Source organism: Nanorana parkeri, unplaced genomic scaffold, assembly GCF_000935625.1.
Source record: "Nanorana parkeri isolate BGI_ZX_2015 unplaced genomic scaffold, ASM93562v1 scaffold786, whole genome shotgun sequence".
Classification (NCBI taxonomy): domain Eukaryota; kingdom Metazoa; phylum Chordata; class Amphibia; order Anura; family Dicroglossidae; genus Nanorana; species Nanorana parkeri.
In genome coordinates this window covers 559,570-584,810 of record NW_017307054.1, presented here as the reverse complement: position 1 = coordinate 584,810, position 25,241 = coordinate 559,570, and the positions used below count along the sequence as shown (strand labels likewise).

The window sequence follows — 25,241 nt, the reverse complement described above, 5'->3', positions numbered from 1 at the left end:
TTACATACCTCGGGGTTCTCAGTCCTAAAACTGCGATCCTTAGCACTGTAAGGACCTGCCGGCTCAGAAGAGGACCAAGAGTAGGTCATCCTCTGATGGGAGATAAATAAAAGAGGGTTTATGTAGGACAATTTCAGTGCCACCTAAAATTGTAACTTTTCCTTTCAGCCTGTAAGCTCAATTGCAAACAGGATGATGGATTTACATTGTAACAAATATGGTTTTCTACGACAGGCTGAGAGTAGCCTTAGTGGGACCCTTACCCCCTTCCAATGGCTTGCAGCTACACGTGTCATACAGCAAATGCAACAGCAGAAGGGTGTAGCTTGGACAAAACTGGGGCATCAGAGGTGGAAATCTCCATCTCTGGCTATCGCTAAAGGGCTCTCTACTTCAAGCAGCCAATCAGAAGTTAGCTTTTAGAATTCATGTTGATGAAAGATGTTTGTTGAGGACTCCAGAGATGAGCCCTACATCTGCCTCTTATGCAGTGTACCCACTTTGAGATGACCGTGTGCCTTAGAAAGATCACTAGTTCACATCAAACCCCCAAGCTATGTCCTCATAAATGCCTTCCTCCACTTCATAAATGGGATAGATCATCTAAAAAGTCAATTCACCCAAAACTGATTTTTTAGGACTTGGCTAAATGCTCTCAAGTTAATGGATCCAGTTGGTTCTCAGATAGATGAGATCTGTGTTTAGGTTTCCAGCTCCCCTGTGGCTACTACCATTATCTCCTGGGGAATGGCAATACAATTCCACATTTGACAAAGCAGTGACATGGACTACAGTAGGAAGGTCATTTATTGTTGTTTAGCTTCCACAATGTAGGAACTGAACACCAGTAAATTGTACCTACCAGCATCTGCCAAAAATAAAACAATCAGCTCTGGGTGGATTGCCAGTTTAAAGGAGTTCTCCAAAGTCAAATGGAATCTGAACCCTGCTAAAGGACACCTCCTTGATCAACAGCAATGATCACATTTGGCCAACAAGCTAACTCCATTGATTTACAGGTTGCCAAAAGCGTCACCTCAAGGGCTTGACTAAACGTAGGCCAACCAACCATTTGCTTCGTAAGTTTCATAAAACTTTATTGTTCCATGAACAATCAGGTCTCACCAGACACAGGCTCTCCCTGGTATAGGGCTAAATCATAGAGGCAAGCTCAGGATTTTAGCTTTTAGGATTTAAACAGGTATTGGTGCAAGCCAATTCACAAGCCATGACGTATGGCCCTCTTGAAGGAGCTGTGACAGTGTGTGAACCTTATTGTGGTATGGAAACGTGAGCCGGACTTTGGAAAACGCTCAGGCATTGACATATTCAAGAAAGCATTACCATTAAAAATGAAGAAAGCATCACTTCTACCAGTTTAACACAACCCAGTCTCAAATCATAAAGCAAACTGGTCATGCATATGATAAGTGTTACATATGTACTGTATAAAACACGCCTGACAGTGATTCTCAGTGTTTAAGGAAAAACAATTTAGATCTGCACTTATTACCAATGCCACAATCCCACAACTACACATGATCTGGGCCTTTTGTTTTGTGGTGATATGAGTCATCTTATAAGGCTAATTATATCTGGAATGATTGAACAGGTTAATTCAGCTGCCAAGGTATGCATAGCAAAACAATTATTTCGTATCCTAACCCCAAACAGTTCTAATACTGCGGTTCTTTCCAATCAGGAGGTCGGAGCAACGAGTCAGAGGTAGGGTAGATGTAGTGTAAAACAGACACAATGGGGATTCATTTACAAGCTGTTCACTTTGCAAGGGAATTGTCACTTAGCGTAGTGAATGCTTTTAAAATGCACTCAGCAAAGAATACCCAATCACGTGCAAGAAAAAGAAAAAAGTATTTTTGCCTGCACGTGAACGGATGATGGGGGTTAGCAGAGCTTCACCTCATTCACTAAACTAAGGGCAAATTCCCTTGTGAACATTTATTTGCCTTTAGTAAATCAATCCCCATATCTCACATTTCGGTTCCAAAAATAAAAATCACCTCACATAGTGCCAGTCACCCATCCACTAAAATGTATCTCAGTATTGGCTGCTAGATTGGGAACTCAAAAAAGGCGTCTGAGGTTGAAAACTGTAGCACCATTCAAGAAAATAGGAGCCCATCTACAAAGAGCTGGAATTTGTGAAAACATACCGAAGACCTGTTAGTCCATCTCGGCACTCAGAACATTGACATCCCTCTCCGATTGAGAAGTCATGTCATTTCGAGCTGGTTACTTGAGTGGTACAGCATGCCCACCTTTTATTCACACATTAAGCAAGGGCTTCTGCAGATGCAGCATGCACGTAGGTGCATTTAGCTTGTACTTCAGATTCAGTCTGAGATGCTTCTGAGATCATTTTGAATTCCTTCTCAGGTACTCTGCTTCTGACCTGCTTCTGGAATACGTCTAAGCTGCTTTTGCATTCCCAATGACTTGCATGGGTAGAAAAGAAGTTCTGATGTGAACAGATGCGCATGTACACAAGCCCTACAGTAGGATCACATGATTAGACCGGGTATACAGCAGTATAGTAAGGCCTTTGGAAAATGTAAATTAGAGACTCAGCTTGCCATTCCTTCAGGAGCTAAATTGTCACATCACTGGGGGTTACAGCTGACTAGGCCAAAGAGAGGAGAAGGCTTGCGTTGCATCCCGCTGTTCCACCATGGTTGGACAAGTATATGTGCAACCAGTTTGTTGCTGCTCTCACTAAAATACATGATATTGTTTAGCACCAAGGGCATGTAAAATGGCAGAGTATACCAAGGAGCACATGTATACTTGTAGTATACTTCTTCCTAGTTCAGACCTTCTCAGCTATGGCATGGTAAGCAAGAGATGTATCACACACAGGGGCTAAATATCAGTTTTGTTCTTAGTTATAGGCATAACTTTTGTTCCCCATGGTCCCTGTGTGTTGCAAAGTAGCCACCACTCCAAGCTTACTCATGTGATGGACTATAATCTCAATACAAATTAGTAAACTAAATGTGAAATTGTAGTCCATCACGGGAGTGAGCGTGGAGTGGTGGCTACTTTGCAACACACAGGGACCATGGGGAACAAAAGTAGCCACCCTCCAGAAGGAAGGACAGTGTCAGCACCAATTCAGAGATGATTTGAGGATCCACAAATAAGATACATTTTTGTTAACAGTTCAGGTACTTGAATGCATTTTTAAGATTTAACTCCCAGGTATAGTGTCACTTTAACTCATATATGGTTTTGGTGGCCATGAATATTTTCAAGTTAGCATACTGAAATGGAATTCAATAATATATTAACATGTTTGTAAACTCAGAAATTAAAAGTGTGCCATTTGCTCCCTCTGTATAACTGCAGTCTAGTTCTCCACTTTGATTTTGTTTGCAGTTTATAAATTAGTAAAACACATAGTATATTACCCATTGATTCTGCCAGTTTAATCCTCCAAGCACTTCCTGTTATAGGGTGATAATTATATCTACTGGCTCCTAGAGCAGTGGTAGAGTGTCAGCCCCCCTTGGGGCTTTCACTGGTTGTCTACTGGCATGGTCAGTGTAGTCACTAAATTGTATCACTGACAGCAACGCTTATCAGTCCAGAAGAGCATGGGTAACAGCAGCTTCTGTAAGGGAGTCTTGCTGATAACGATGGTCAGGTATGACATCAGCATAAGATGGTGAGCTCTGCTGACATTCTCCACCCACAGCCCTTGAAGCTCTCACCTCCCAAATGAAGATAGCATTTATATGACTGCTGGAAATACATATAAAACAGGTATTTAGAAGATTCCTGGCTATTTGTTATACAGGATCTATTAGACACAGGCAAGGAGGACATTTACTATCTTGCTGGCAAAGGGTTTACAAATGCTTTATACATTTTGGGCTGTTAACACACCTTTAAGCTTTAAAAAGTAAGGCAGGGATTTTAAGAGGCTGAACAATGTGTGTATTTGTAAAGTCACCAATGTCATTCATTCCAGAGAGACTACAGCACACTGCAACCGATAGCAAGGGCTCATCTACAGGGAATGTCATCTTCCTTACAGTGTCAATTTAGTTGAGTTTAATCAAGAAGCATTCTAAGCCCGCTTCCATAATCTTGGAGTTTGAGAGATGATAAGAATTATTATTTTTCATTTTTAGGCAAGTGTTCTTTCAAATTTACCGGCACAACTTTTTTCTAGTTTGTGCTTTACTATATTTTATTTACAGCGATTATGTTGTTGTTTGTGTATTTATTTTAAAGCTCCCGGGTTCTGCGCACACATGGTCAGATGTACTGAAGGGATGATTTTCACTCTTGTGTTCACTTCACATAGTCACTTAGATTTAGCGAAATTGAAAAAAAATAAAAAGAACCTTCCTCATAACCTAATTGCATATTGGATGTGGACTAGGCTTTGGGTGAATAATAATTTTAGGTAAACCAGATATACCATTGTTCATTCAGACAGTTGGATGTATTATTTTTTTTTTTTTTTAATTAACCTCTATTAAAAAAAAAATCCCTTGCTAAGCAAGAAAACAGACTTGGAGTCTGGATACCTAGCCTATAGCTTGCCTGAACTGAACATTCAGATACTCAGTATCATTCACTTTAGTGCTGCACAGAAATTTAAAGTATACATATGTTAAAATGTTAACATGACAATAAAACACTTTTGTTTCCTGGAGAAAATGTTGCTGCAGACTTCTTTTACTGCTGGCCGCATCTCGAAGTTGATGCCAGTTGGCCATGTGAGCCCTGCTGAAAGGCAAGATGAGTTAACCTGAATACTGCTTTTAGCAGAGATCACATGACCAAATACACAGGCCATTCAGACATGTGGCCAGCACTACAAGGATCCTGTGTAGAAGGTATATGAATAGACCACCCAGCAATGTTATTGCTAGGCTGCAACTAGGGGGAAGTCTAATATTTAGAGTGTGCCCACAGGAGAACAATACCTTCAGGCTCATATTAAATTCAGAATGCAAGTGAAGACTTCCGGGAGGCTGCACCAAACACAAAATGGCTAATCCATCTAATGGCTAATCCAGAAGCTACAGTGGCACATTCAGAAGCTATTGCATGTGCTGTCTGAAAATGATCTGCACTCACTGGCTGTCTTGATGCAGGGGAAGAAGGCAAAGAGGTTCCTCAAACTACAGGTTCAAATGACCTTGAGAGTACATCATCGAACACCTGCAGGGAGAAGAAGGATGCAGAGTGGTAGACAAAAGTGTGGCATACCTGCTCCAGGTAAAAAACAGGTTTTGTCTTTCATAAGAAAAAGCATCTAAAAATGAAAGCGAGGTGGGAGATCCCGGACAAGCCCCCAAATGTTACAGGATTGTTGGTAGTCAGAGTACAAGGTGTAACGAGGATGCAGCCTGCAGTATCTGTATTAGGCGAAGGAGAGTAGACTACCATGTGTTGCTTACTTGCATCCTGAGTTTAATGTGAGTCTAATGGTAATGCTGTCCTGTAGTCACACTCTAAACATTTGTTCTCCCCCTACCTGCAGCCTAATAACATTGCTGGGAGGCTTATTCATATATTTGCTACACCTGCAGCAGCATTTTCTTTAAGAACAGTAAGTATTTTAGCCTAATACTTTTTCCTTATCTATCCCATCCCAGAAAGAATATTAGCATAACTTAATGTTAACATTTCAGTACAGGTCTGCTTTAGTGGGATAAGGAGGCATGTTTTTCTTTTACATTGCTAAATGCTGCTCTAGTCCGTGCGTATACCTAAATTAAACTAAAATAAAAAATAGTCATTAATAAGCAAATTATCACTGGATTTACATTCTGTGAGCTATTAACCACCCGATAACAGGAGTGGCTGACAGCATAGGTGCAATGTTTATTTAGATTTTTTTATTTTTTCCCTGGCACGATCTGGCAACTCTATCCAGTCTAGAAGCTATTACATTTACCTCCTTAAAAATCTAGATAGTCTTATTCCAACTATGTTCATAAAAATACTTTTCTTTTATTTAATCACTTATTATTTGTAGCACCTGCATTTTCCAGTCCCTCCCGCATCATTACCCCCTCCTCCCCCACCCCCTCGAAAAATTGTTGCTGTAATTGACAGTGTAGCACCACTATTTTGCAATAATTATCCAGACTAATGGGAATTAAAAAAGATGCCCCTCCCAACCCAGAAAAATAAAACCTATATGATCAGCTATCCTAAAAGAGATAATCATTGGAAAATGGCAAAAAAAAACAATCCAAGATATTTTGGTCTGCGTGACAGCCCCACTGATTTTAATGAAACAGAGAATGCCCCAGAGTCTATCAGCACCATATATACTATGAATAAAATACAAAGAACATGTGTATCTATCTATTCACAGTTTTAATTGGATGAAAGATACAGCAGCCCTTTTTGTTACACAATTTCAATTTCTGATTTGACTTAAAGTCTGTCCAAAGCTAAAACTATATATTTTTTTCTTGCTTTCGGTAGAGTAGGGAAGCCTTCGTAACCCTGTCAGGTTTTCATTGCTGTCTTTGTCCCAGGTGAGGAGATTAACCTTCTCTATTTGTCTGAGTGGCTTTTGTCACAAGGACTGAAAGCGAAGGAAACATTTAAAGTTGTCACCATAACAGGAGGTGAAGTAGCAGACACTTGTTGCAGAGGACGTCTAGAGCTGGCCATACACTGCTTAGATTTTCAAAAGAACTTTCATACGAAAGATCTTTCTTTCCACTTTCCATTAGCTGATGGGGTCAAATTGACAATCAATTTCCACCATAGTGATGAAAAAACTTGGAGCAGGATGGAAACATTTTCTCGAACGAACAAAATTCTAACCGTGAATGTCATTTTCGTTCAGGAAACTCCATTAATTCCAAAACTGAACGTTAGTACGCAAACAAAATTTTGATCGACATTCGTCAAGTATCTGATGGCATTATTGGGTGATAAAGAAAGATCTTTCATACAAAAGTCCCTCTGGAAATCTACCAGTTAATAGCCAGCAAGTGAGAGTATCTCACTTGCTTTGATGAGGTTTCCCCCAACTTCCTGTTGTGTCTACGGGACAAGTCAAGATAAATCTCCCCAGTGGGCGCAGATGGCACAACCTGAAAAGGGTTTTAGCCATTCTCTACTCTATCCAAAACTATAAAAAAGAAAAAGTCTGGGGCCCCTAGATATACTTTCATTTTACTGCAGCATCAGAACCTGTGCTTAGGTAAATATATCATTATTTATTTTAACTAAGAACCTATAAGACAGAAACACAGATGTGTATATAAAGTGACTTGAGAGAGTCTGATTATCATTTCATTTTGGTATGAAAATTATAAGCAGCAAAAGGAGAAACAAAAAAGTAAAACTCCAATATGGTCATTATTAAAAGCTCTCAACGCAGAGAATAATTTATTCCTATGTCCTTTCATCCGACTCCTGATGTAAATTTACATGAGGAAGCCACGCTTTTTGTTCAGTGATTTAAATTACGTTTTATAAATATATTTAAAATTTACAGACTGCTGCGCTGATTCTGTTTCTTTTTTTCAAGCAGTCATACCTTCCAACACATCTGTATTACTGCTTTGTAGGTGACAGAATTCCTTGCAAAGCTTGCTCATATTTGACATGCTCTTGTCAAAAGTTTTGATTAAAATCTGCTGATAAGAACTCATATCACAAGGGATACTGTATCCGTGTGGTCTAGCCCGCATAGTGATTACCGTCTGCAAGAAAGGTAAAAATGAAAATAAAAAATAATAATAATAAAATCTGCAAGCAAATTTACGGTGGTCTGTCATCTGTGATTCCTAGTAGCTTAAAAAAAATATTTCGACATATTTCGAGCTGTAGCTTCTGCACCATTGTTGATCTATAAAAATCCAATAAATATATGTTTCAATGCAATTAAAAATCTATTTTTGTGTGTGTGTGGTAAAAGGATGCCATGATTTTTATGTGTTTTCTTCTCATCTGTTGTACAACAGTAGGTTTTTTTTTATAAAAAAAATGTAGATATAAATCTTTTTAAGATTAATTGGAAAAAATTATACAGTTAAAGTTCTCTTGCTCAAGGGTTAAGTCCTGGGAGGTGTGTACAAATACAGGATTCCCCGCTGTACACAAGTAAAAAAGCACCAAGAATAGCACCATATATTACAGTGCTGACAATTAGTTGAGGTACAATGGCCACGATGGCAGCTGTTTTAATCTCATATCCAGCGATTGTATGGTCCCGTAACCTTGGTATAGGCGTAAGAGGATGCAGTGGTAAAAGAGTTTGTTTGGATAGTAGCTGCTTGTCGAGTTGGGGTGGAGTCCTTCTTCTCGATTGGTGGGGTTTCTGTAGTGGCAGCACCTCCCCACTTTCTCTTTTTCCCTAAGCTTTTGACTTCTTGTTTGATGCCTAATCTGGCATCTTCCTCTTGCTTTAACCGTGCTCTTTCTGCCAGTTGCTTCATTTTGGCTTCCCAAAGTGCCAGTCCATGGTTAGGTTGGTTTAAATTCTTGTGTTGATAAAATACCAATGAAATGCGGGTTGGGTGACAACGGTTGGGCTTCTTCAGGGGTGTGGTGGCATGAAGCTCTCTCCGGGCACACTCGATCAGAATGGAGCCATGGGCTGGAGCTACGGCAACTCCTCCAATATTTTCATCCAGGAAATTGTGCTCACTGTCTGACCACTCTTCTTCATCATCCTCTTCTTCTTTCTTCACAGGAGTGTCCTCCATATTATCATCTAGACTGTATGGATCCCATCCATCTGATTTTAAAGGGGTAGATGGAGTGGCTGGAGCAGCAAACATATTCCATGACTTGTCCTGCATTCCACTAGGTGTCACACTACACCTATCATTACTAGCAACTGAATTCCAGAGTTTTTCCTGGAATGCTGTAGTCTGCTTTATGGCTCGACCACCATTCCAGTTCTTGTCCTGAGCATTTTCAGAAGAGATCAGGTTAGCAGAACTGTCCCCGAGCTTGCATGAGCTCCAAACCTTTCCTGGAGTGTTTGAGTCACGCTGACCTGCCTGAGCATCAAACCCATATGCTCCCCACTGTTTGTGTTGTCCATGATAGTTCTTAAATCCTACACCATGAGCTTGGGCACCATAATAATCTCTCTTATCTAGACCATTTGCTAAATTTGCTTTTTCACTGGTCATATACATACTTTGAGAACCCTCTGAGTTTGTCCTTTCAGAAGATGACAACGCTCCATTCGCTTTATAGGGTATGGCCTGATCGTTTTTCTGTACTGAGAGATTCAAAGCGGGACTGAGAGAATGGACACTTGGGGATCTCTGGAATGGATCATATGAGTAATCATTCACAGGTTCCTTCTTAATGACTTTGTTGAAATATGGAGTGGTATCTACTGGAGTAGTCCGGTGAGGGGTGCTGGTTGATCTGTTGTCTCCAGATTTCCCATGGTTTTGATCATTTCCATAGCCCTGACTTTCTGACCCTGACTGTATTTCAGACTTCTTGTTATTCATCCACCCACCAGACTTTGCATCACCAGGACTGTAATCCATATACTGGGAAGGGACCATAGGGTTACCGGAATAGTTGTAATATCCATAAGGAAGAGCATATTTTGAATGACATCCATTCAAGGAAGGCAGTGGAGGTGGTTGTGCATAGAAAGAATGGTAGGAGTAAACACTGTTTATGCTGTAGGGATCTGAAGGCCTGCAATTGCCCAAAACCGAGTAGCTCTCAACAACTCCATTTGCATTATACTTGAAGTTATTGTAGTGATTAGGAGGCTCCATTTTAATGCAAGGCTTAGCTGGTTGCTGGGTCACACCTAAGGAAAAAGTGAATACAGAGCTATTAGTAAGGCCATGTTAAATGCAAACTCTCTAGATCATTAAAGCATACTGAGACACAGCAGACTTTTTTAATAACTCAGCACAAATAGCTGTGATGTGCAGTAATCCCCAGTGACCCCAGCTTTTTTATTCCTTATTACTGCAAATAAATGATCATTTGATAGTTGTGAACACCAGTTCACTTTGTCCTTACCAAGGGACGTTTCAACAAGCATTGGGTTTGTGTCAATTGCATCAATTTGATATCATTTGGAAACACTTGAGATCATTAGGAATTCATTGACGGGTGCAATTAACCTGCATTTGACCTGCTTCAAGCAGTTTTTGCATTACCAAAAACGTATTGGAATGCAAAATCTGCTTGAAGTGAACAGAAGCCGTTGACGCAGGCCCTACATAAGGCCTGCTGAATGCAGAATTCTAATGCTAATTCAAATGTTGTCTGATTTCAGATGAACATTGGGAGCTAACATATGACTTCACCATCACCCAATTGCAATTAATGTTTGCTGATGCCTATACAGCTCCTTTTAAGTAAAGGCCCAAAGTTCATACCAGCAATGTTCCCTCTAACATACCAAGACATAACATACCTGGGCTCTGCTGGTGCTGGTTGATTTTGATGTCTTCTGGCTCCTGCTTGGGCTTATCTGGTGTTGTTAGTTTCTCTTTCTGGAGCTTCTTCTTCTCAGCAGCTGCCTTCTTTGCCTCCAGTTGCCTCTGTCTGCAAGACTTGGCGGGCTCAGGAAGCTTACGGACCTCTCGAGGGAAGGAAGTTAGCACCTGTATTCCTCCTTTCCTGATCTTTTCTACCTGAGCCTCTTCACTCCCAAACTCATCTGTCTCACAGACTTTGTAAAGGGGCAGCACATGGAGCTGTTCATCTTCAGCAATCTTACCCACTGTCCTGTTGTCCTCCTTTGTCAGGGTGCAGACCTACACAGAAGAAAGAGGGGAGTGTCATCTTTGTTCCATAGCACATGTCAACTTTATTACCTTGGGCAACCATATCTGTGCAAGCTTCTCGGATACTGACCAGGATTTATTAGACTTCATTATTTACTTATATTCAGTTTTAGCATGCTTGCTGCAAACACATATGAATAAGCTTCAATTAGGAATCTTAAAGTATACATATACAGTATTTTTTCATTTTGGATAAAATAGCAGTTTACAATCATTGACAGTTTTTTTTTGCCATCTGGGTCTCAGTAGGGAGATTTCCCTTAACTTCCTGTCCTTTAGCTTTAACAGAAAGTGAAAGGATATCTTTCTAATTTAAGGAATATCCCGTTAGACATTTGTCACAGAACAAGTGTCCCCATTGGAAGATTTCCCACAGCCTGGCTGAAAAACTAGCATTGGAAACAATAGACCTCATCCGTCCCAGGATCTGGAACACACCGTACACTTAGGCATGCCCCCATCATCACAGGAATGAGTGCTTTCCCTCTTTCAAGACCCGCACACGCACGGTGCACTCTCCCTCCAGGGGGATGGACAGCACACTACACATGCATGGGTCTAGAGAGAGGGAGTGCGCTTGTACCTGTTCTTGGGGTGAGGACCAGCGCGACGCATGGCGCACCCCAGCTCCTCAGCAGGATGGGGTGGATTGCTCTTAATTCTACTTTTTTAGCTAGGCTGTGGGAAAACTTTGCATGGTGACACTTGTCCCCCATCAACATACACACTATACTAAAGAAGTGGCCACACTTGGGGCATTTTTTAAATTCTACATGTACCTGACAACAGCATGTATATCATGTGCAGAGACAATATAAGGGTTCTTGCTTTGAATAATAAGGTTTTCCTTTGTAACCTTCTCTGTGCTGTTCATTATACAGTATGTCAAGTGGCACTATTTGCTGCTTTGTTAGCCCTCCGTCTGACATTTGTCTGGGAACTGAAGCTCGTGAAGGTGAAGCAAATCACGCACTAGAAATTCCAGATGTATATTGGGGAACAGTCTGCAAAGACCATATGTAAAGCGCAGTAAAGGCCGTGACACACTGCACGCGAAGCCGTGCAGAGCGAAGCAAAGCTCTCCGGCACGGAGCTTCGCGTGCAGTGTGAGTGCAGTCAGATGATTGACTGCACCTTCAGCCAATCGGCTCGTCTGTAACAACCAGCCAGACGTCGCATCCCGTCACGCCGGTTTATACGCGCGAGCCGATTGGCTAAAGTTGAAATTGTTCATCTCGGCACGCTCAGCTCTGCGAGCTCTCGCAAGCTGAGGTGCAGAGAAGAAAGTGACATGACACACTGCTCGCAAAGGCAGCGCGTCACCGCTCCGCGCTGCTTCGCGCGCAGTGTGTCACGGCCTTAACAGTATGACATAATAACTAACTTTGCCGCAGTCAAATCCATTTGGTGGTCACTGGAGCCTACAACTACAGCCTACAAAGGGCAATGTCATAGTTATTTTACTTGTAAACTATTAGTCACTGCATGAAACTGAGAGGGGAAAATATAAAACTGCTGGTTACTTCTTCCCAAACCAAAACCCAAATAATCAACACTACACGGCGGACGTCCACCAGTCGCTACCTAGGAATGTTCAAGCACCTCTTAGCTAGGACAAGCGATATGATCTGTTCTTTTCAGTTTATCAGTTTGAACAGCAGATGTCACTGTTCTGTTTATTGAGCTTTATACACCCCAAATAATATGTTCCTAAAAGAACATGGCATTGTCATTTAACATACTCAGAACATAACTACCACATATTCACATAGAGGTGATGTGCAAAGTGCTGCAATCCCCAGCAACCAATCAGATTTCATTATTCTGAATCCGAGAATGAAATCTTTTCTGTGGATAACTGCCCTCTGCACTGCTTTACAAGCCAAATTGTGTGTTGTCTATGCAGCTATATGCCACTTGTTAAGGCCATCTGCATTCAGCCACATGGTGAGTTGGTGCTCTCCCCACAGGTCATTGGCAGTGCAGATGATAATATACATATCTATGTAGTGTAGCAGGCTACCTATACACTGAGTGGCCAGATTATTATGACCACCTGACGTTTGTAGGCAAATTAGCTATAATTTGGCGCTGAAGTTGCTAGAGGGCCAGACCATTATAAATAGGGAAGCGGGTTGTTTACCACGACAGTAGAAGTGATTTTTTTTCTGAAGATATGGGTAAACAACGCGATTTAACAGCATTTGAATGTGGGATGATTGTTGGCGCTCGGAGTCATGGATCGAGTATCAGCAAAACAGCAGAATTCGTTAAATGTTCAAGAGCAGTGTTTAAAGACTGGACTGTCAGCCGAAAATCTGGGTCTGAACGTGCGAATTGTGGCCGTCAGCGACTAGTCAATGTTAGGGCAGAACGGGGGAGGGGCAAGACTGGTACAAGACAACAGAAGGGCAACAGTGCAGTGTCAGATTCCTCGCATTACCTTTCAACATCTCGTGGAGTCACGAGGCGGCCCAACGAAGTACTGATGGGGTGGTCATAATAATCTGGCCACTCAGTGTATAATCAACGTGGTTTTTAAAGGATGTAAAGTCTAAGAACGCATCTTCTGGGATAATACTGTCCTGAGGTTTTTTTTTTCCTTTTCTGACAACATATCTGTGCCCAGGAATAAAGGGCATAGACACTTATATCTTCTTCGTTCAACCCGCGGGCTGAATGAAGGAAATAGAACAGATTCCTCCAGCGATGCTTATGAGCTTACCTCTACACAGACTATCCCCCCTTCAGTCTATCATGAATGCAGCTGCTAGACTCACTAACCTAACCAACCGCTCAGTGTCTGCCAACCCCCCTCTGCTAATCCCTGCACTGGCTTCCAATAGCCCAAAGGATAAAATTCAAAATATTAACAACCACTTACAAAGCCATTCACAACTCTGCCCCTGGCTATATCTCCAACCTGGTCTCAAAGTATCACCCTAACCGTCCCCTTAATTCTTCAAAAGACATTCTGCTTTCCAGCTCCCTCATCAACTCCTCCCATGCTCGCCTCCGGGACATCACTAGAGCCTCTCCCAACCTCTGGAACTCTTTACCCCAACCTGTCCGTCTGTCTCCCACTCTGACTGCCTTTAGGCGATCCCTTAAGACTTATCTCTTCAGGGAAGCCTATCCCACCTCAACCTAACCTCTGAACTATCACTTTCTCAAACAATTCACCCCCACACAGCTACCTCCTCGTGTATCACTTCTCCCTCCCTTTTAGATTGTAAGCCCTCAGGGACAGGGCCCTCCTTACCATTTTGTCTTGAATTGTATTGTGACTGTAATGTCTTCCTTATATTGTAAAGCACTGCACAAACTGTTGGCGCTATATAAATCCTGCATAATAATAATAATAATGGACGAATCCTCCACTGCTTAGATCGTACTCTGACAGCGGCCAGCAGCTGATTGGCTGCTAGCTAGTTTGTCTGAGAATTTTCCAATTGGTTGATTGAGGTGTGCCAGGCGGAAGGGTACTGACAGAAGCACCCACTGTGGAAATTTTGGCTGATTCATCACGAACTGGCCGAGATTCGTACCATATATACTGGGCTTAAGGATCAATGTTTCAGCTAATAACGGACGGCAAAAAAAAAGGGCCGATGAAAACCAAACACACTTACACACACCATACCCCCCTGTTAAGTGTGACATTTATCATAATGGTGTCAACAGACTGTGTAGACCTTTGGAAGTGTCTGAACTGGCAACACATTCACCATAGTACCTGACACAATGGCCTTTAATGTTATCAGCGCTCTTTATTATATGTCAGGAGCCACACAGACTAAAAGACCATGAAGAACAAACAATATGGAGTAAAATCCAGCATTTGTATGGGAAGGAAGATTAACTGTGGTTTCTTCCACTCCACCACAATTTGCAGATGATAGAAGGATGGACGGATGTCTTTCCATCTAAATGCTCTACATGTATTTTTCAGTCATGGGAACACAACATTATTATTTCTTTAGGCATCAAAGTGCAATATTCACAATAAAGAGAACTTTGCATGACCAAACGTTTGTGAATACTTGACCGTCACACCTATATGAACTTGCATGGCATCTCATTCCAAAATCATGGGTGATAAGGAGTTAGCTTCTCCTTTGCAGCTATAAAAGCCTCCACTCTTCTGGAATTACTTTCCACAGCATTTTGGAGTTTTATGGATTTGTAGCCATTCAGCCAAAACATTTCTAAGGTCAGGTACTAATGAAGGACAAGAAAACCTGGTTCACAATCGACATTCCAATTAATCACAAAGGAGTTCAATAGGACTGTGTTCAGCACTCTGTGCAGGCCAGTCGAGTTCCTCTACAACAAACTCAGTCAATCATGTCTCTATGGGCCTGGCTTTGTACATAGGGGCACAGTCATGTTGGAACAGAAAAGGGCTTTCCCCAAACTGTTGCCACAAGGTTGGAAGAGCACACTCATTTAAAATGTTTTTGTATGGTGTAGCATTAACAGGACCCTTCACTGGGAACACCTGAACTCACTCACTTGTAGGGGTTTTCACATATGTTTTGCCATAAAGGAGATGTGGTCCACACAAAATGTGTCCACACAAAATGTGGTTATATAGTGTAAATACAACAGTGATCTCCTTACCACAGTGCAGCCGTTGTAGAGATTGTGCTGGTCTTTGTGTGCATGGGCACAGAAATCCATGCATGCTGTCACCCCAGAGAATGGACGTCCCTCTTCCAAACCAAGTCGGCAGTCTATTGCTACTTCCTCATTGTTGACCTGAGAGGAACCAAATGGGTTTTGTTTAGTGTAATCTGTAGACAAAGTATACCTTGAGACTTAACAAATGAAAATATAAAAACAGAGTAACAATTGTAAAGATGTCCAAAGACACAATACGATCTTTGGAGCTGACCGCCAGGTGATCATTTTATCTTTGGGTAGCAAGTGACATTTCTAAAAATTCTTAGGGAATAGTAAACCAGTTTTGCCAGTCATAAGCTACTGTTTGTCCAAGCAAGTGGTGTCTGCTGGCTTCCTGTTCTTTGTATAACAATGATTCTTTTTTAAAGAACCAATCCGTCCAACATTGATATTTCTATGGATTGGTGGAGCTCGGCTTCTTAGATACTGCAACAGCGAGATCTCGCTACCAAGATTCCCAACTCTATTCCTGTCCACATGGAAGTTTTGATGCTCCCTGAGATAAAAACTGCCAGGTGGTTTAATGCCCTAGCATGTACAAAAACTGATATACAGTGGTACCTCGGTTCACGAACAATTCAGTTCGCGAACAGGAAGTTCGGCAAAATTTTGCTTCCGCATCGGGTGATGAACACAACCACAGCGACCTTCCCTGCTCTGACACTGGTCATTGCTTCCTCTAGTTGAGATCGCCGTCTGATCACAGTTTGATTCGGTTCGTGACCAATTCGGTTCGTGACAAGAATCGTGGAACGAATTAAGTTCGTGAACCGAGCTACCACTGTACCAGTTTGGAATGAACTGATTTTTCATAAGTTGTCAGTTGTACATTGCCATCTTATCTCTGTGGCCAGAGAACAGTACATATGCTCTAGGCCCAAGCAACCAACTCACTATTTCAATGTTCTGTCTCTTCTAAATGGATGAAAACTGAGGCTAAAAAGTTACTAGTTGTGAGAAGACATCTTTGCCATTTACAATAAACTTAATTAGGCTTCTAGGTGTTTGGATAAACCGCATTTGGTTGGGGAAAATGTTTGCTCTGGATAGCATGCAGGTGCCAGATGACACATATATTTGGAGTTCCCGAAGTTTCATAAGCAAACCACACATAAACGTAGACACCATCACAACCTAAGTACAATGACTGTGCATGACATTAAACGGTTTACGTACGAGAATTGCATTGTGGAGTGTGGGAGGGTTGTAAATGTATGACTATGCCTAGGTAACGAATCTCATAAGATGTTTAGTTACTATACATGCACTAATCTTTACAAAAGAAATGAACAAAAACAGCGTAAAAAAAAAAAGTACCTGATTTGTGTAAGCCTGTGGAGCAAGCTTCTTGTAAACTGGGGCGACCTTAGTGGCCAGGGTCTGGAAGTTTTCCTTAAGAACGTCCTCCTGTATAAACAGACAGTAAGATGGATGAATGAACTTCATTTCATTTAAAGGTGTGTATACCAGAAATGTATTGTCCACTGGCTCAAACACAGCTCCCTTGTCTCGGCTCTGCCTTCAGGTGCTTTGCATGTGCACTTGGAATGTATATACTGTATATGGTGTATAACACAGACACAAGCATTTCTGGGAATTGTGTAATGCATTGTTATCATATCTTTAGTAATTACTACCCTGTGGGCTTCATATTATTGTTATGCTACAGTTACTTATGAACACTGCAGTTACTGTTCAGCTGCAAAGCATTGGGAAAACAGATATATTATTTTCTGATTGGTTACTATATATGACTGCACATTGCGACTTTCATTAATAAATAATCCCATTTATTTTGTATTCATTAACCCCTTCATGACTGAGCCTGTTTTTCGTTTCTGTTCGTAAATGACTGACACACTTTTGACATTTTTGCTGTGTGATTCTTCCACGTCAGTAATATACTTTCTTACAAAGTGCACCCACACATATTATATATTGTTTTTTAGAGGACAGATAGGGCTATATATTTATATCACATATGTGTGTCTAACGCCTCACTTAGGACAAATAAAATATAAAAAAAGAGGAAAAGAACATTAAAAAAAAACACTTTTTTTCCCAGTTTTGATTTGTAGTATTTTTTTTTACAAAACCAGCACAGCTAAAAAAAAATGCAATAAATACATTCACTTATTTGTCCCTTATTTTTTTTACAAATTTTTTATTTTTTTTACACTTTTCATTTTGTATCTATTCGTGAAAGAAAAAAAAAAAAAAAGCCAGTATAGCTTCAGAGAGATATCTCTCTCGATCTATACGAGCTGTCAGAATCGCCGCTCTGCTTTGACTCTCAGACACCCGATATTAAGGTATCGGGTGTCTGAAAAAGGTTAACCCTTTCATTAATGAATGCCTCTGTAGTAAGGGCATCTATTAATGAATGTTAAAAGCTGATTCTCAGCGGTTAACAGCCCTCTAAAGCAGCAAATAACTCGTCACGTACAGTGTACGTGACGAGTCATTTGGTCCCTTTGTGGCTGGACGTACAGTGTACGTCTCCCGTCACGAAGGGGTTAATACGGTTCATAATATCATTAATATAACCGAGTTCCTAAAGCCACTATACCAGGGGTCTCAAACTCAATTCACTTGGGGGCCACTCGACAAATTTCATACTTCAACATAAAATGTAGCTATATCCAGTATGGTACTACGGACACTAATATACACATAATAAGGCCCCATTCATATCTGTAAATTTAGGTGCGATTAGGGATTATTGCATTAGGAACTCGCGTTTTCCTGCAGCAGGAATCCCTAATCTGGTGTTTACAAGCAGCAGCTGTCACCCATTTAATAATCAGGTGACAGCACCTGATGTATTTCAGTTATGTGTGCAGACAAGTCAAAAGATATAAGATCTGATTTCTGACTTCTCCAGTCGCCATAAACGTTCTTATTTACACAAGTGATGATGTAAGACATTGTGCCGAAGGCCAGTAAGAAAGCTTGAACACAAATAAATATAAATGAAATGCATCTATGACATACTTATACACTGCTACAGGGTTACATAATTGCCACCTACCTCCTTAGGATTATCTCCTACCAGTCGGAACTTCCTAGGTGTCTTGCTGCGAGCATACTTGCAACCATTAAAGTACATGCTCCAGGAACATCCAAAGGAGAAAGAGGCTCCACAGGTGTTGGGGTCCTTGCCTTGGCATGCACAAGTTCGGCTGAAACAGACGACATATTTGTAAGCTCACCAAATGAATACATTGGAGAAGTTCAGCAGGACCAGAATGTGAACTCTTATCTCCCTTTCAGTAAGGAAATACGTCAAATATATTTTAAAAATAAAATAACTGCATTTATTTCTGCTGCAGATTTTATATGGAGCAATCTCAGCCTACAAAACAACCATAAAAGTTAAAATGGACCTAAACAAAAAAAAGTAAAGATTGTCTATGTTATTGGGAACATCTAGAAATGGTAATTGTGCTTGAGCAGTACCCTCAAAAATTAACCTTTTGTACTGAATTCCTCCTACAAGAGACCAGTGCATTTCTTGACATGTGAGGATGCCTACAGCCTCATAGCTGTATATCTGCAGTGTAAGATCTAAGGTACTGCTGCCTGGGTCTGCTAATCTTAGGAAATCAGGAGTCAGATTTGGTGATATAACTACTGTGCTCACTGAAGAGGAAACCGTGCACTGCTTCATGCATTCTGTGGCTCTGTACTTTGTGAACCCCTACTCCTGCTTTTTGAATATCCCCCCACCTGTTATTAGATCACCTGTCATCAAGGTACAACTCTTACATGACAAAGCAAAGACCTGCTCCTCTACCAAGATGGCCACCTCCACACAGAAACAGAGTGCAGAACAAGGCATGGAATGTCAGTAATGGATCAATAAGCTTCCAATAGGTGCTCATCGTGTACATTAAAAACCAAAAGGGGGGCACATGCAGTCCAGATTGTATCCAAACTTCCCTCCTCTAACACTGCTTCCTGTGGCTCAACATTGCAAAAGATTTTATTTTAATAGTGTAGATTTATCAGGACCAACAGTGCCCAATAAGACCCACAAGCTTGGTCAGTATAAAATGGGTAACTTACATTAGTATTGGGGGAGAATATTATAAAAAACAGGCTCCACCAGTATGGCAAGGGTATGCATTGTTTCTAAATGTATGTAATAAAGGAATGCGTTTCATCTATCCAAGCTTATGGGTCCAATTGGTAAAACATTGTTGGCCCTGATACATCCACACTATTGAACTAACACTTTTGGAGGGTTGAGCCACAAGTAGTAGTCTTAGTCTTAAGTTGGCCATACACTGTTCTTTTTTTTTTTTAATTCAACCCGCGGGCTGAACGAAAAAAATAGAACAGATTCCTCTATCAACGCTTAAGTGTGCTGATCGAGGAATCTCCCACTGTCTTCATTGCCAGCAGCCGCTGTCAGAATACCCAAACAGAGCTGGCAGCTGACTGGCTCCCTGCTCTGTTTGAAGATTTTGCGGCCAGCTCCTCTGAGCAGCTGATTAAGTGATGCAAGCCAAAAGGCTGCTGAGAGTGACACCCACTGTGCGAATTTCAGCCGGTTTCTCAAGAGGCGGCCGAAATTTGGACAGTGTATGGCCACCTTTAGTCTGAAGTCTTAATCTCAAGAAGTGGTCTTAGAGGAGAAGAGTTTGGTTGCCATTATTAGGGAAAGGCTTAGCTGCAGGGAGCCGACAGGTAATACTGGTGACTAGTCCTTTGTCCTATACTTTTCTTGACTTTTCTAGCCTCTTTATGGGGAAACTACAGTCTTCTAATGTTTTGTAGATAAACTTGATCAGCTCAATGTAACCAGTTTAATCACCATATGTTTAGTTTGTAATTATAAGTGTCACATATGCAAGCTCTTCTTCCCGCTTAGTAGGTATGCGCACTGGTTGTGCCTTATGTTTTATAATAGCGATTGTTGATCAGGGATCTTGATAGCCTGCAGTCATGATGCCCATATGTACATACTTATTTCAAATCTATGAACCAGGGCCCTCCTTACCATCTTGTCTTGAATTGTATTGTGATTGTAATGTCTTCCTTATATTGTAAAGCACTGCGCAAACTGTTGGCGCTATATAAATCCGGTATAATAATACAATGTACAGTCCTTAAAAGAATTGGGAGCTGCATTTAAGACCTTCCAAAATCGAACTGGTTACCAGTGCCGACCACTGTTCTAAGATAAGCAGTAGAGGAGAACTATTTTCAGTTGCATTGTTTGTTAATGTCTAAGGCCAGTTGAGTGTATGTCCTCTTTTTCATTGACACAAGACATCATAAAATTAGGACTTTTGGTCCTCAAATAATCTGATGAACACCAGCCAATGATCAGTGTTAGATATGAAAAGCACTCACTCGTCATTCAGGCCGCATCTTCTAGATGTTGGGTTTCCATATTTAGTGATGGTGTCTGTGATGGTGCTATACAGCGAGTCTCCCAAGGGGCGAGAGATTCCCTCCCATGCCATGATTAGTATGATAATGACGGCATTCTCACAACTGTGACCAGCCCGGTGTCGAACCAAAACCAGGAGCTTCTCTTCCTCACTTTGCCTGCGGATGACCTGATCAAAACACAATAGCGTAATTAATTTGCCATAAATACTGCAGAATCAGAAAATTGTGTATAAAAGCCCTCTTTTATGTGTTACTGGTCAATGTGGCCCAAGTGTGATGTGTTACTGGATACTTGTATATACTGGGGGGAATTCATTAAAACTGGAGCAGACAAAATCTGAAGCAGTTGCCAATGGCAACCAATCAGCTTCTCTCTTCAGTTTGTTTGGTTAAGATTTGAAAATGAAAGAGAGAAGCTGATTGGCTGCCATGCACAACTGCTCCAGATTTTGTCTGCTCCGGTTTTGATAAATTCCCCTTACTGAATCTAATGAGATCACAGGCATGTAAAAAAGGGAGACTTTTGAAAATAACTTCTCAAAAGGGAGAACTAAACCTCAGTTTGTCTTCCAAAGGTGCCTACGTTTGATCACCAAGACAGCTTGCTTTAGATTAGAGAAAAAATAGAGGGCAGATGAAGGGACCCATGACCATTTTGTTGATTAGTGATCCAATGACTACACTTGTGTCTCATTTTTCCTAAAACTAAAATGGCTCAATGGACACTTTGGGGGCATAGCTGAAATTCATGAGAACCTGAAACCCATGGTGACTACAAGGGCAGAGAAGTTTCCCATTTTCCTTTAAACAAATTTTGACTTTCACACAGATATTTTGCAAAATCGTTGGTGAACCCCCCCCCCGCTGACTTCAGGAGTGCAAACACTCAGAGCTCCGACCAATCAGCAGTTTAATGTCACTCTATCAGCAGCCCTGAACCCACCACCACACTTGGCACTAATTGTCTGCGTTCAGCTTGGCACAGTCCAGCCTTGAAACTCGGTGGGGCCATGTAAACGTAGAACACCTCTTTAACAAAGAAGTCCAGCATGTTTTTTTCAATCCTCTCTTTATAACCATTCCTACAGTTAAATAGAACACTCACAAAACTATAAGGAGCTGATATGTAAGACTAAAACGGTGATAGCATTCTAAGACTGGAAACGCTTTTCTTTCTTCCAAGCTGCACAAATTTGCCTTTGTGTGCATCCAATCTATAAAGCTGACTGAAAATCCTTCCACTCCCAAAGCATGGCCGGCTTTGTATAACAAAATATTTCACTCCTCGCATACGGTACGACATGGAATTATAAGGAGATTCTTTTATGAGCTAGAGGATTATAACAGCGGTGCAGTTTGTATCATTCAGTGGCTGAGCCCAGGAGTAGTGTAAGCAGTGATACTGGCCACCCTGAGATCGGCTCTATAAATAATGTTATAAACAAGCTGTCTTGTCCTCAGTTCACCTCCGTCCTGCATGTGAGAGTCTGCTTCCTGACAGCCAGGAACGGCATCCGCTCTTAGAAAGCGCACAGCGGATAAACACAAGGAAGAGGGTGGAGAAGCAGAGAATCCTAATCTTATTAGCTCCACAAGCGAGGCAAACAGACACACAAAAATATTTCTGATTATTCATAGCATTTAAAATGTTCAACTAACAGGAAACTTCATGTGAATCAAGTTAATCCCTGCACCATTGAGGTTTACATCACATTTCCATATTGGAGCTATAGGCACCATTATTAAATAGTGGCCACTTGCCAGGGAATAATAATATGCATATTAATACACCGGTATTTGTTCCGGCCACTGCAAACGGGTGTGGTTAATTTGGCCGAAAAATATCAGTGCTACATTTTTCATCATGGATCATGGATTTTCAGCACCAAACAATGAATTTGCGTAATATGCGTGTATATTTAGAATTGACAATTATGTGGCTTGTGATATTTCACCACCCATTTATCACTAAAGTTACACATTTATTATAAAAAAATACACATTTATGACACTTAAAAAGCTAGTTTTTATACCCACAAATGGGAATCATGTTGGTCATTCTTAAACTTATTTTAGCCACAAATCTTCAACATCCAACTAATCCTTAACCGTGACCTAACCCATAAAGCCAACCTAAGCTCAAACCCTATACTTTAAACTAGGGGTGCACCGATACCGGTTTTTCGGTATAGAGTACCGATATTTTTTTCCCGGTACTCGCCAATACCGGAAGTCCCATTAAGGAAGCCAGGCTCGCCACCTGCCTTCATGAATACCCAGGAAGGTGGGAAGTGCGTAAATACTCGCTGCCCAGCTTCTTGATTAGCAGGGAAGCCGTCTCCATGCTCCCTTGTCACCAGGTGACGAGAAAGCATGGAGCCGACTTTCTGGCCAATCAAGAAGCCAGGCAACATGTAATGACATGTTGCCCGGCTTCCTGATTGGTTGAGAAGCTGGCCAATCAGGAAGCCGTGCAACACGTCATTGCACGGCGCCCGGCTTCCTGATTGCCCGGGAAGCCGGCTCCATGCTCCCTGATTTGCCTGGGAAGCCGGCTTTCTGGCCAATCAGAAAGCCGGGGGGCATGTAATGACACGCTGCCTGGCTTCCTGATTGGCCGGGAAGCTGGCTCCATGCTCCCTCGTCACAAGTGACGAGGGAGCATGGAGCCGGACTCCCGGCCAACCAAGCCAATCAGGAAGCCGGCAGCATGCAATGACTCGCTGTCCGGCTTCCTGATATTGGAATCTCAAGTATTGGGCTAGGCATTGGATCACCGATACTGATACTAGTATCGGTATTGGTGCATCCCTACTTTAAACCTCAACAAAGCCCTTATCCTAGCCCCTAAACCTCATCTTTAGTCTAATCCTTAAAACAAACATTTCACCTAAACATAAACCCTATATACTCAACATCAACCTAGCCCTTACCCTAACTTCTAAACCTAACCCCTGACTCTAAACCTCAACCTATCCCTCAGCAATTCTTATGGATCTTATTCTTCCTGTTGGATATTTTTATTCTTCAAATTATAGAGCAGCAAGAGGGTCAAGACTCCAAGGCGAATGAGGTTTAGCAGAATTGAAGTGCACAATGGAGATCTTCCCATTGAAGTCCTCTATTGTAAAAGAAGCCAGCGGGTGTTCCGGTTCACTATCATCATAACTGGTACTTCTAGGACAATGGCACTATGCCCTACACTATCACACCATTCATTTTTTTTCTATGACTAAACATGACAATTGGGTAATTTTTCTGAATGTAGAAAAGGTCACTCGCACTCCAGATGAATTTTCAGTCAATGTTTATTGACCTCTCATCGTTTCGTTTGAATTGGGTAATTTTTCTGCCCCCTCAGATTGCCACTACTTATTCATCCTTTTAAAATATGTAAACGGTCATCATTGTTATCAAACATAACATATTCACCGTTTGACATTTGACCTGCACTCACAACTAAAGGCTTGCACCGGGGTTTTCAGTATTAAACAGCAAGGGTGAAAGAAGCAGTCATATGAGGACTGCCTTAATGTCTTGTAAGACTTATGGCAACTGAATACCTGTATCTGACTGGACCATCACCATGAATGGGCAGACTTGCTCCAGTTTCAAAAACCCAGAGATGAAAAATAGAAGTGTCACACTGCCTACCATGCTCATCCATGGGCAGTTTTAGATAGATGTTATCTATACTCATGATATACAGCATGAATAAAAAACAATAAAATCTGCTAAAGTTCTAATGGCCATTTAACTCTGAAAGTCTACCAAATGTGATTTAAATGTCAAAAAGAACGGTTGGAGTTCCTACCCATTTTGCAATGGGACATCCTCTGGAGCTCTTCCCTTCCCTTCCTGTGTAAATTACTTTTTCAATGCGGATTGCTTTCCCTTTCTCTCCATACCTGCAAAATAAATTTGAACACATCTAACTTAAAATACAAGCACTGTAATGTTTTCCAACACCTCAGTTCTGTAATACAGGAGTTGGAGATGTAGCAGAGGAACAGGGAAAGTAGGGATTGATCACCAATATACAGAAAGTGGGAATGAGGATGAAGATCTGGGAGCAGAAGCGTACATGAGGTGGAATTTGTAGAAGCAGATGCCAATGGAGCATATGGATGCCGGAGTTGGAGAGGGAACAGAGAGCTATAGGAGGTGGTATTGGAGTAGAGGGAAACAGGAGGTTAGGCTGGAACAGAGGTCTACAGGAGGGGGGAAGGGAGCAGAAGGATACAGAAGGCAGAGAGGGAGCAGAGGGATACCGGAGGTGTGGATGGAGCAAAATCATACAGGATGTGGGAATAGAGCCGAGGCATACAAGATGTGGAGAGTAAACAAAGGCATAGAAGAGGGGGG

General features: G+C 41.5%; 1 protein-coding gene across 1 annotated transcript in view; it reads right to left on the bottom strand.

The window, feature by feature from the left end:
* Positions 1-7,925: 7,925 nt before the first annotated feature.
* The window catches only part of TET3 (tet methylcytosine dioxygenase 3), an 85,924-nt gene continuing 68,608 nt past the window's right edge, over positions 7,926-25,241 (bottom strand). The window contains exons 5-11 of the mRNA XM_018564842.1: positions 24,691-24,784; positions 20,835-21,043; positions 18,505-18,655; positions 16,791-16,880; positions 15,411-15,548; positions 10,415-10,757; positions 7,926-9,796 (exon numbers count right to left, since the gene is read on the bottom strand). Coding sequence (XP_018420344.1) covers positions 8,196-9,796; positions 10,415-10,757; positions 15,411-15,548; positions 16,791-16,880; positions 18,505-18,655; positions 20,835-21,043; positions 24,691-24,784 — 2,626 coding nt within the window. The 3' untranslated portion in view covers positions 7,926-8,195. The remainder of the gene's footprint in view (positions 9,797-10,414; positions 10,758-15,410; positions 15,549-16,790; positions 16,881-18,504; positions 18,656-20,834; positions 21,044-24,690; positions 24,785-25,241) is intronic.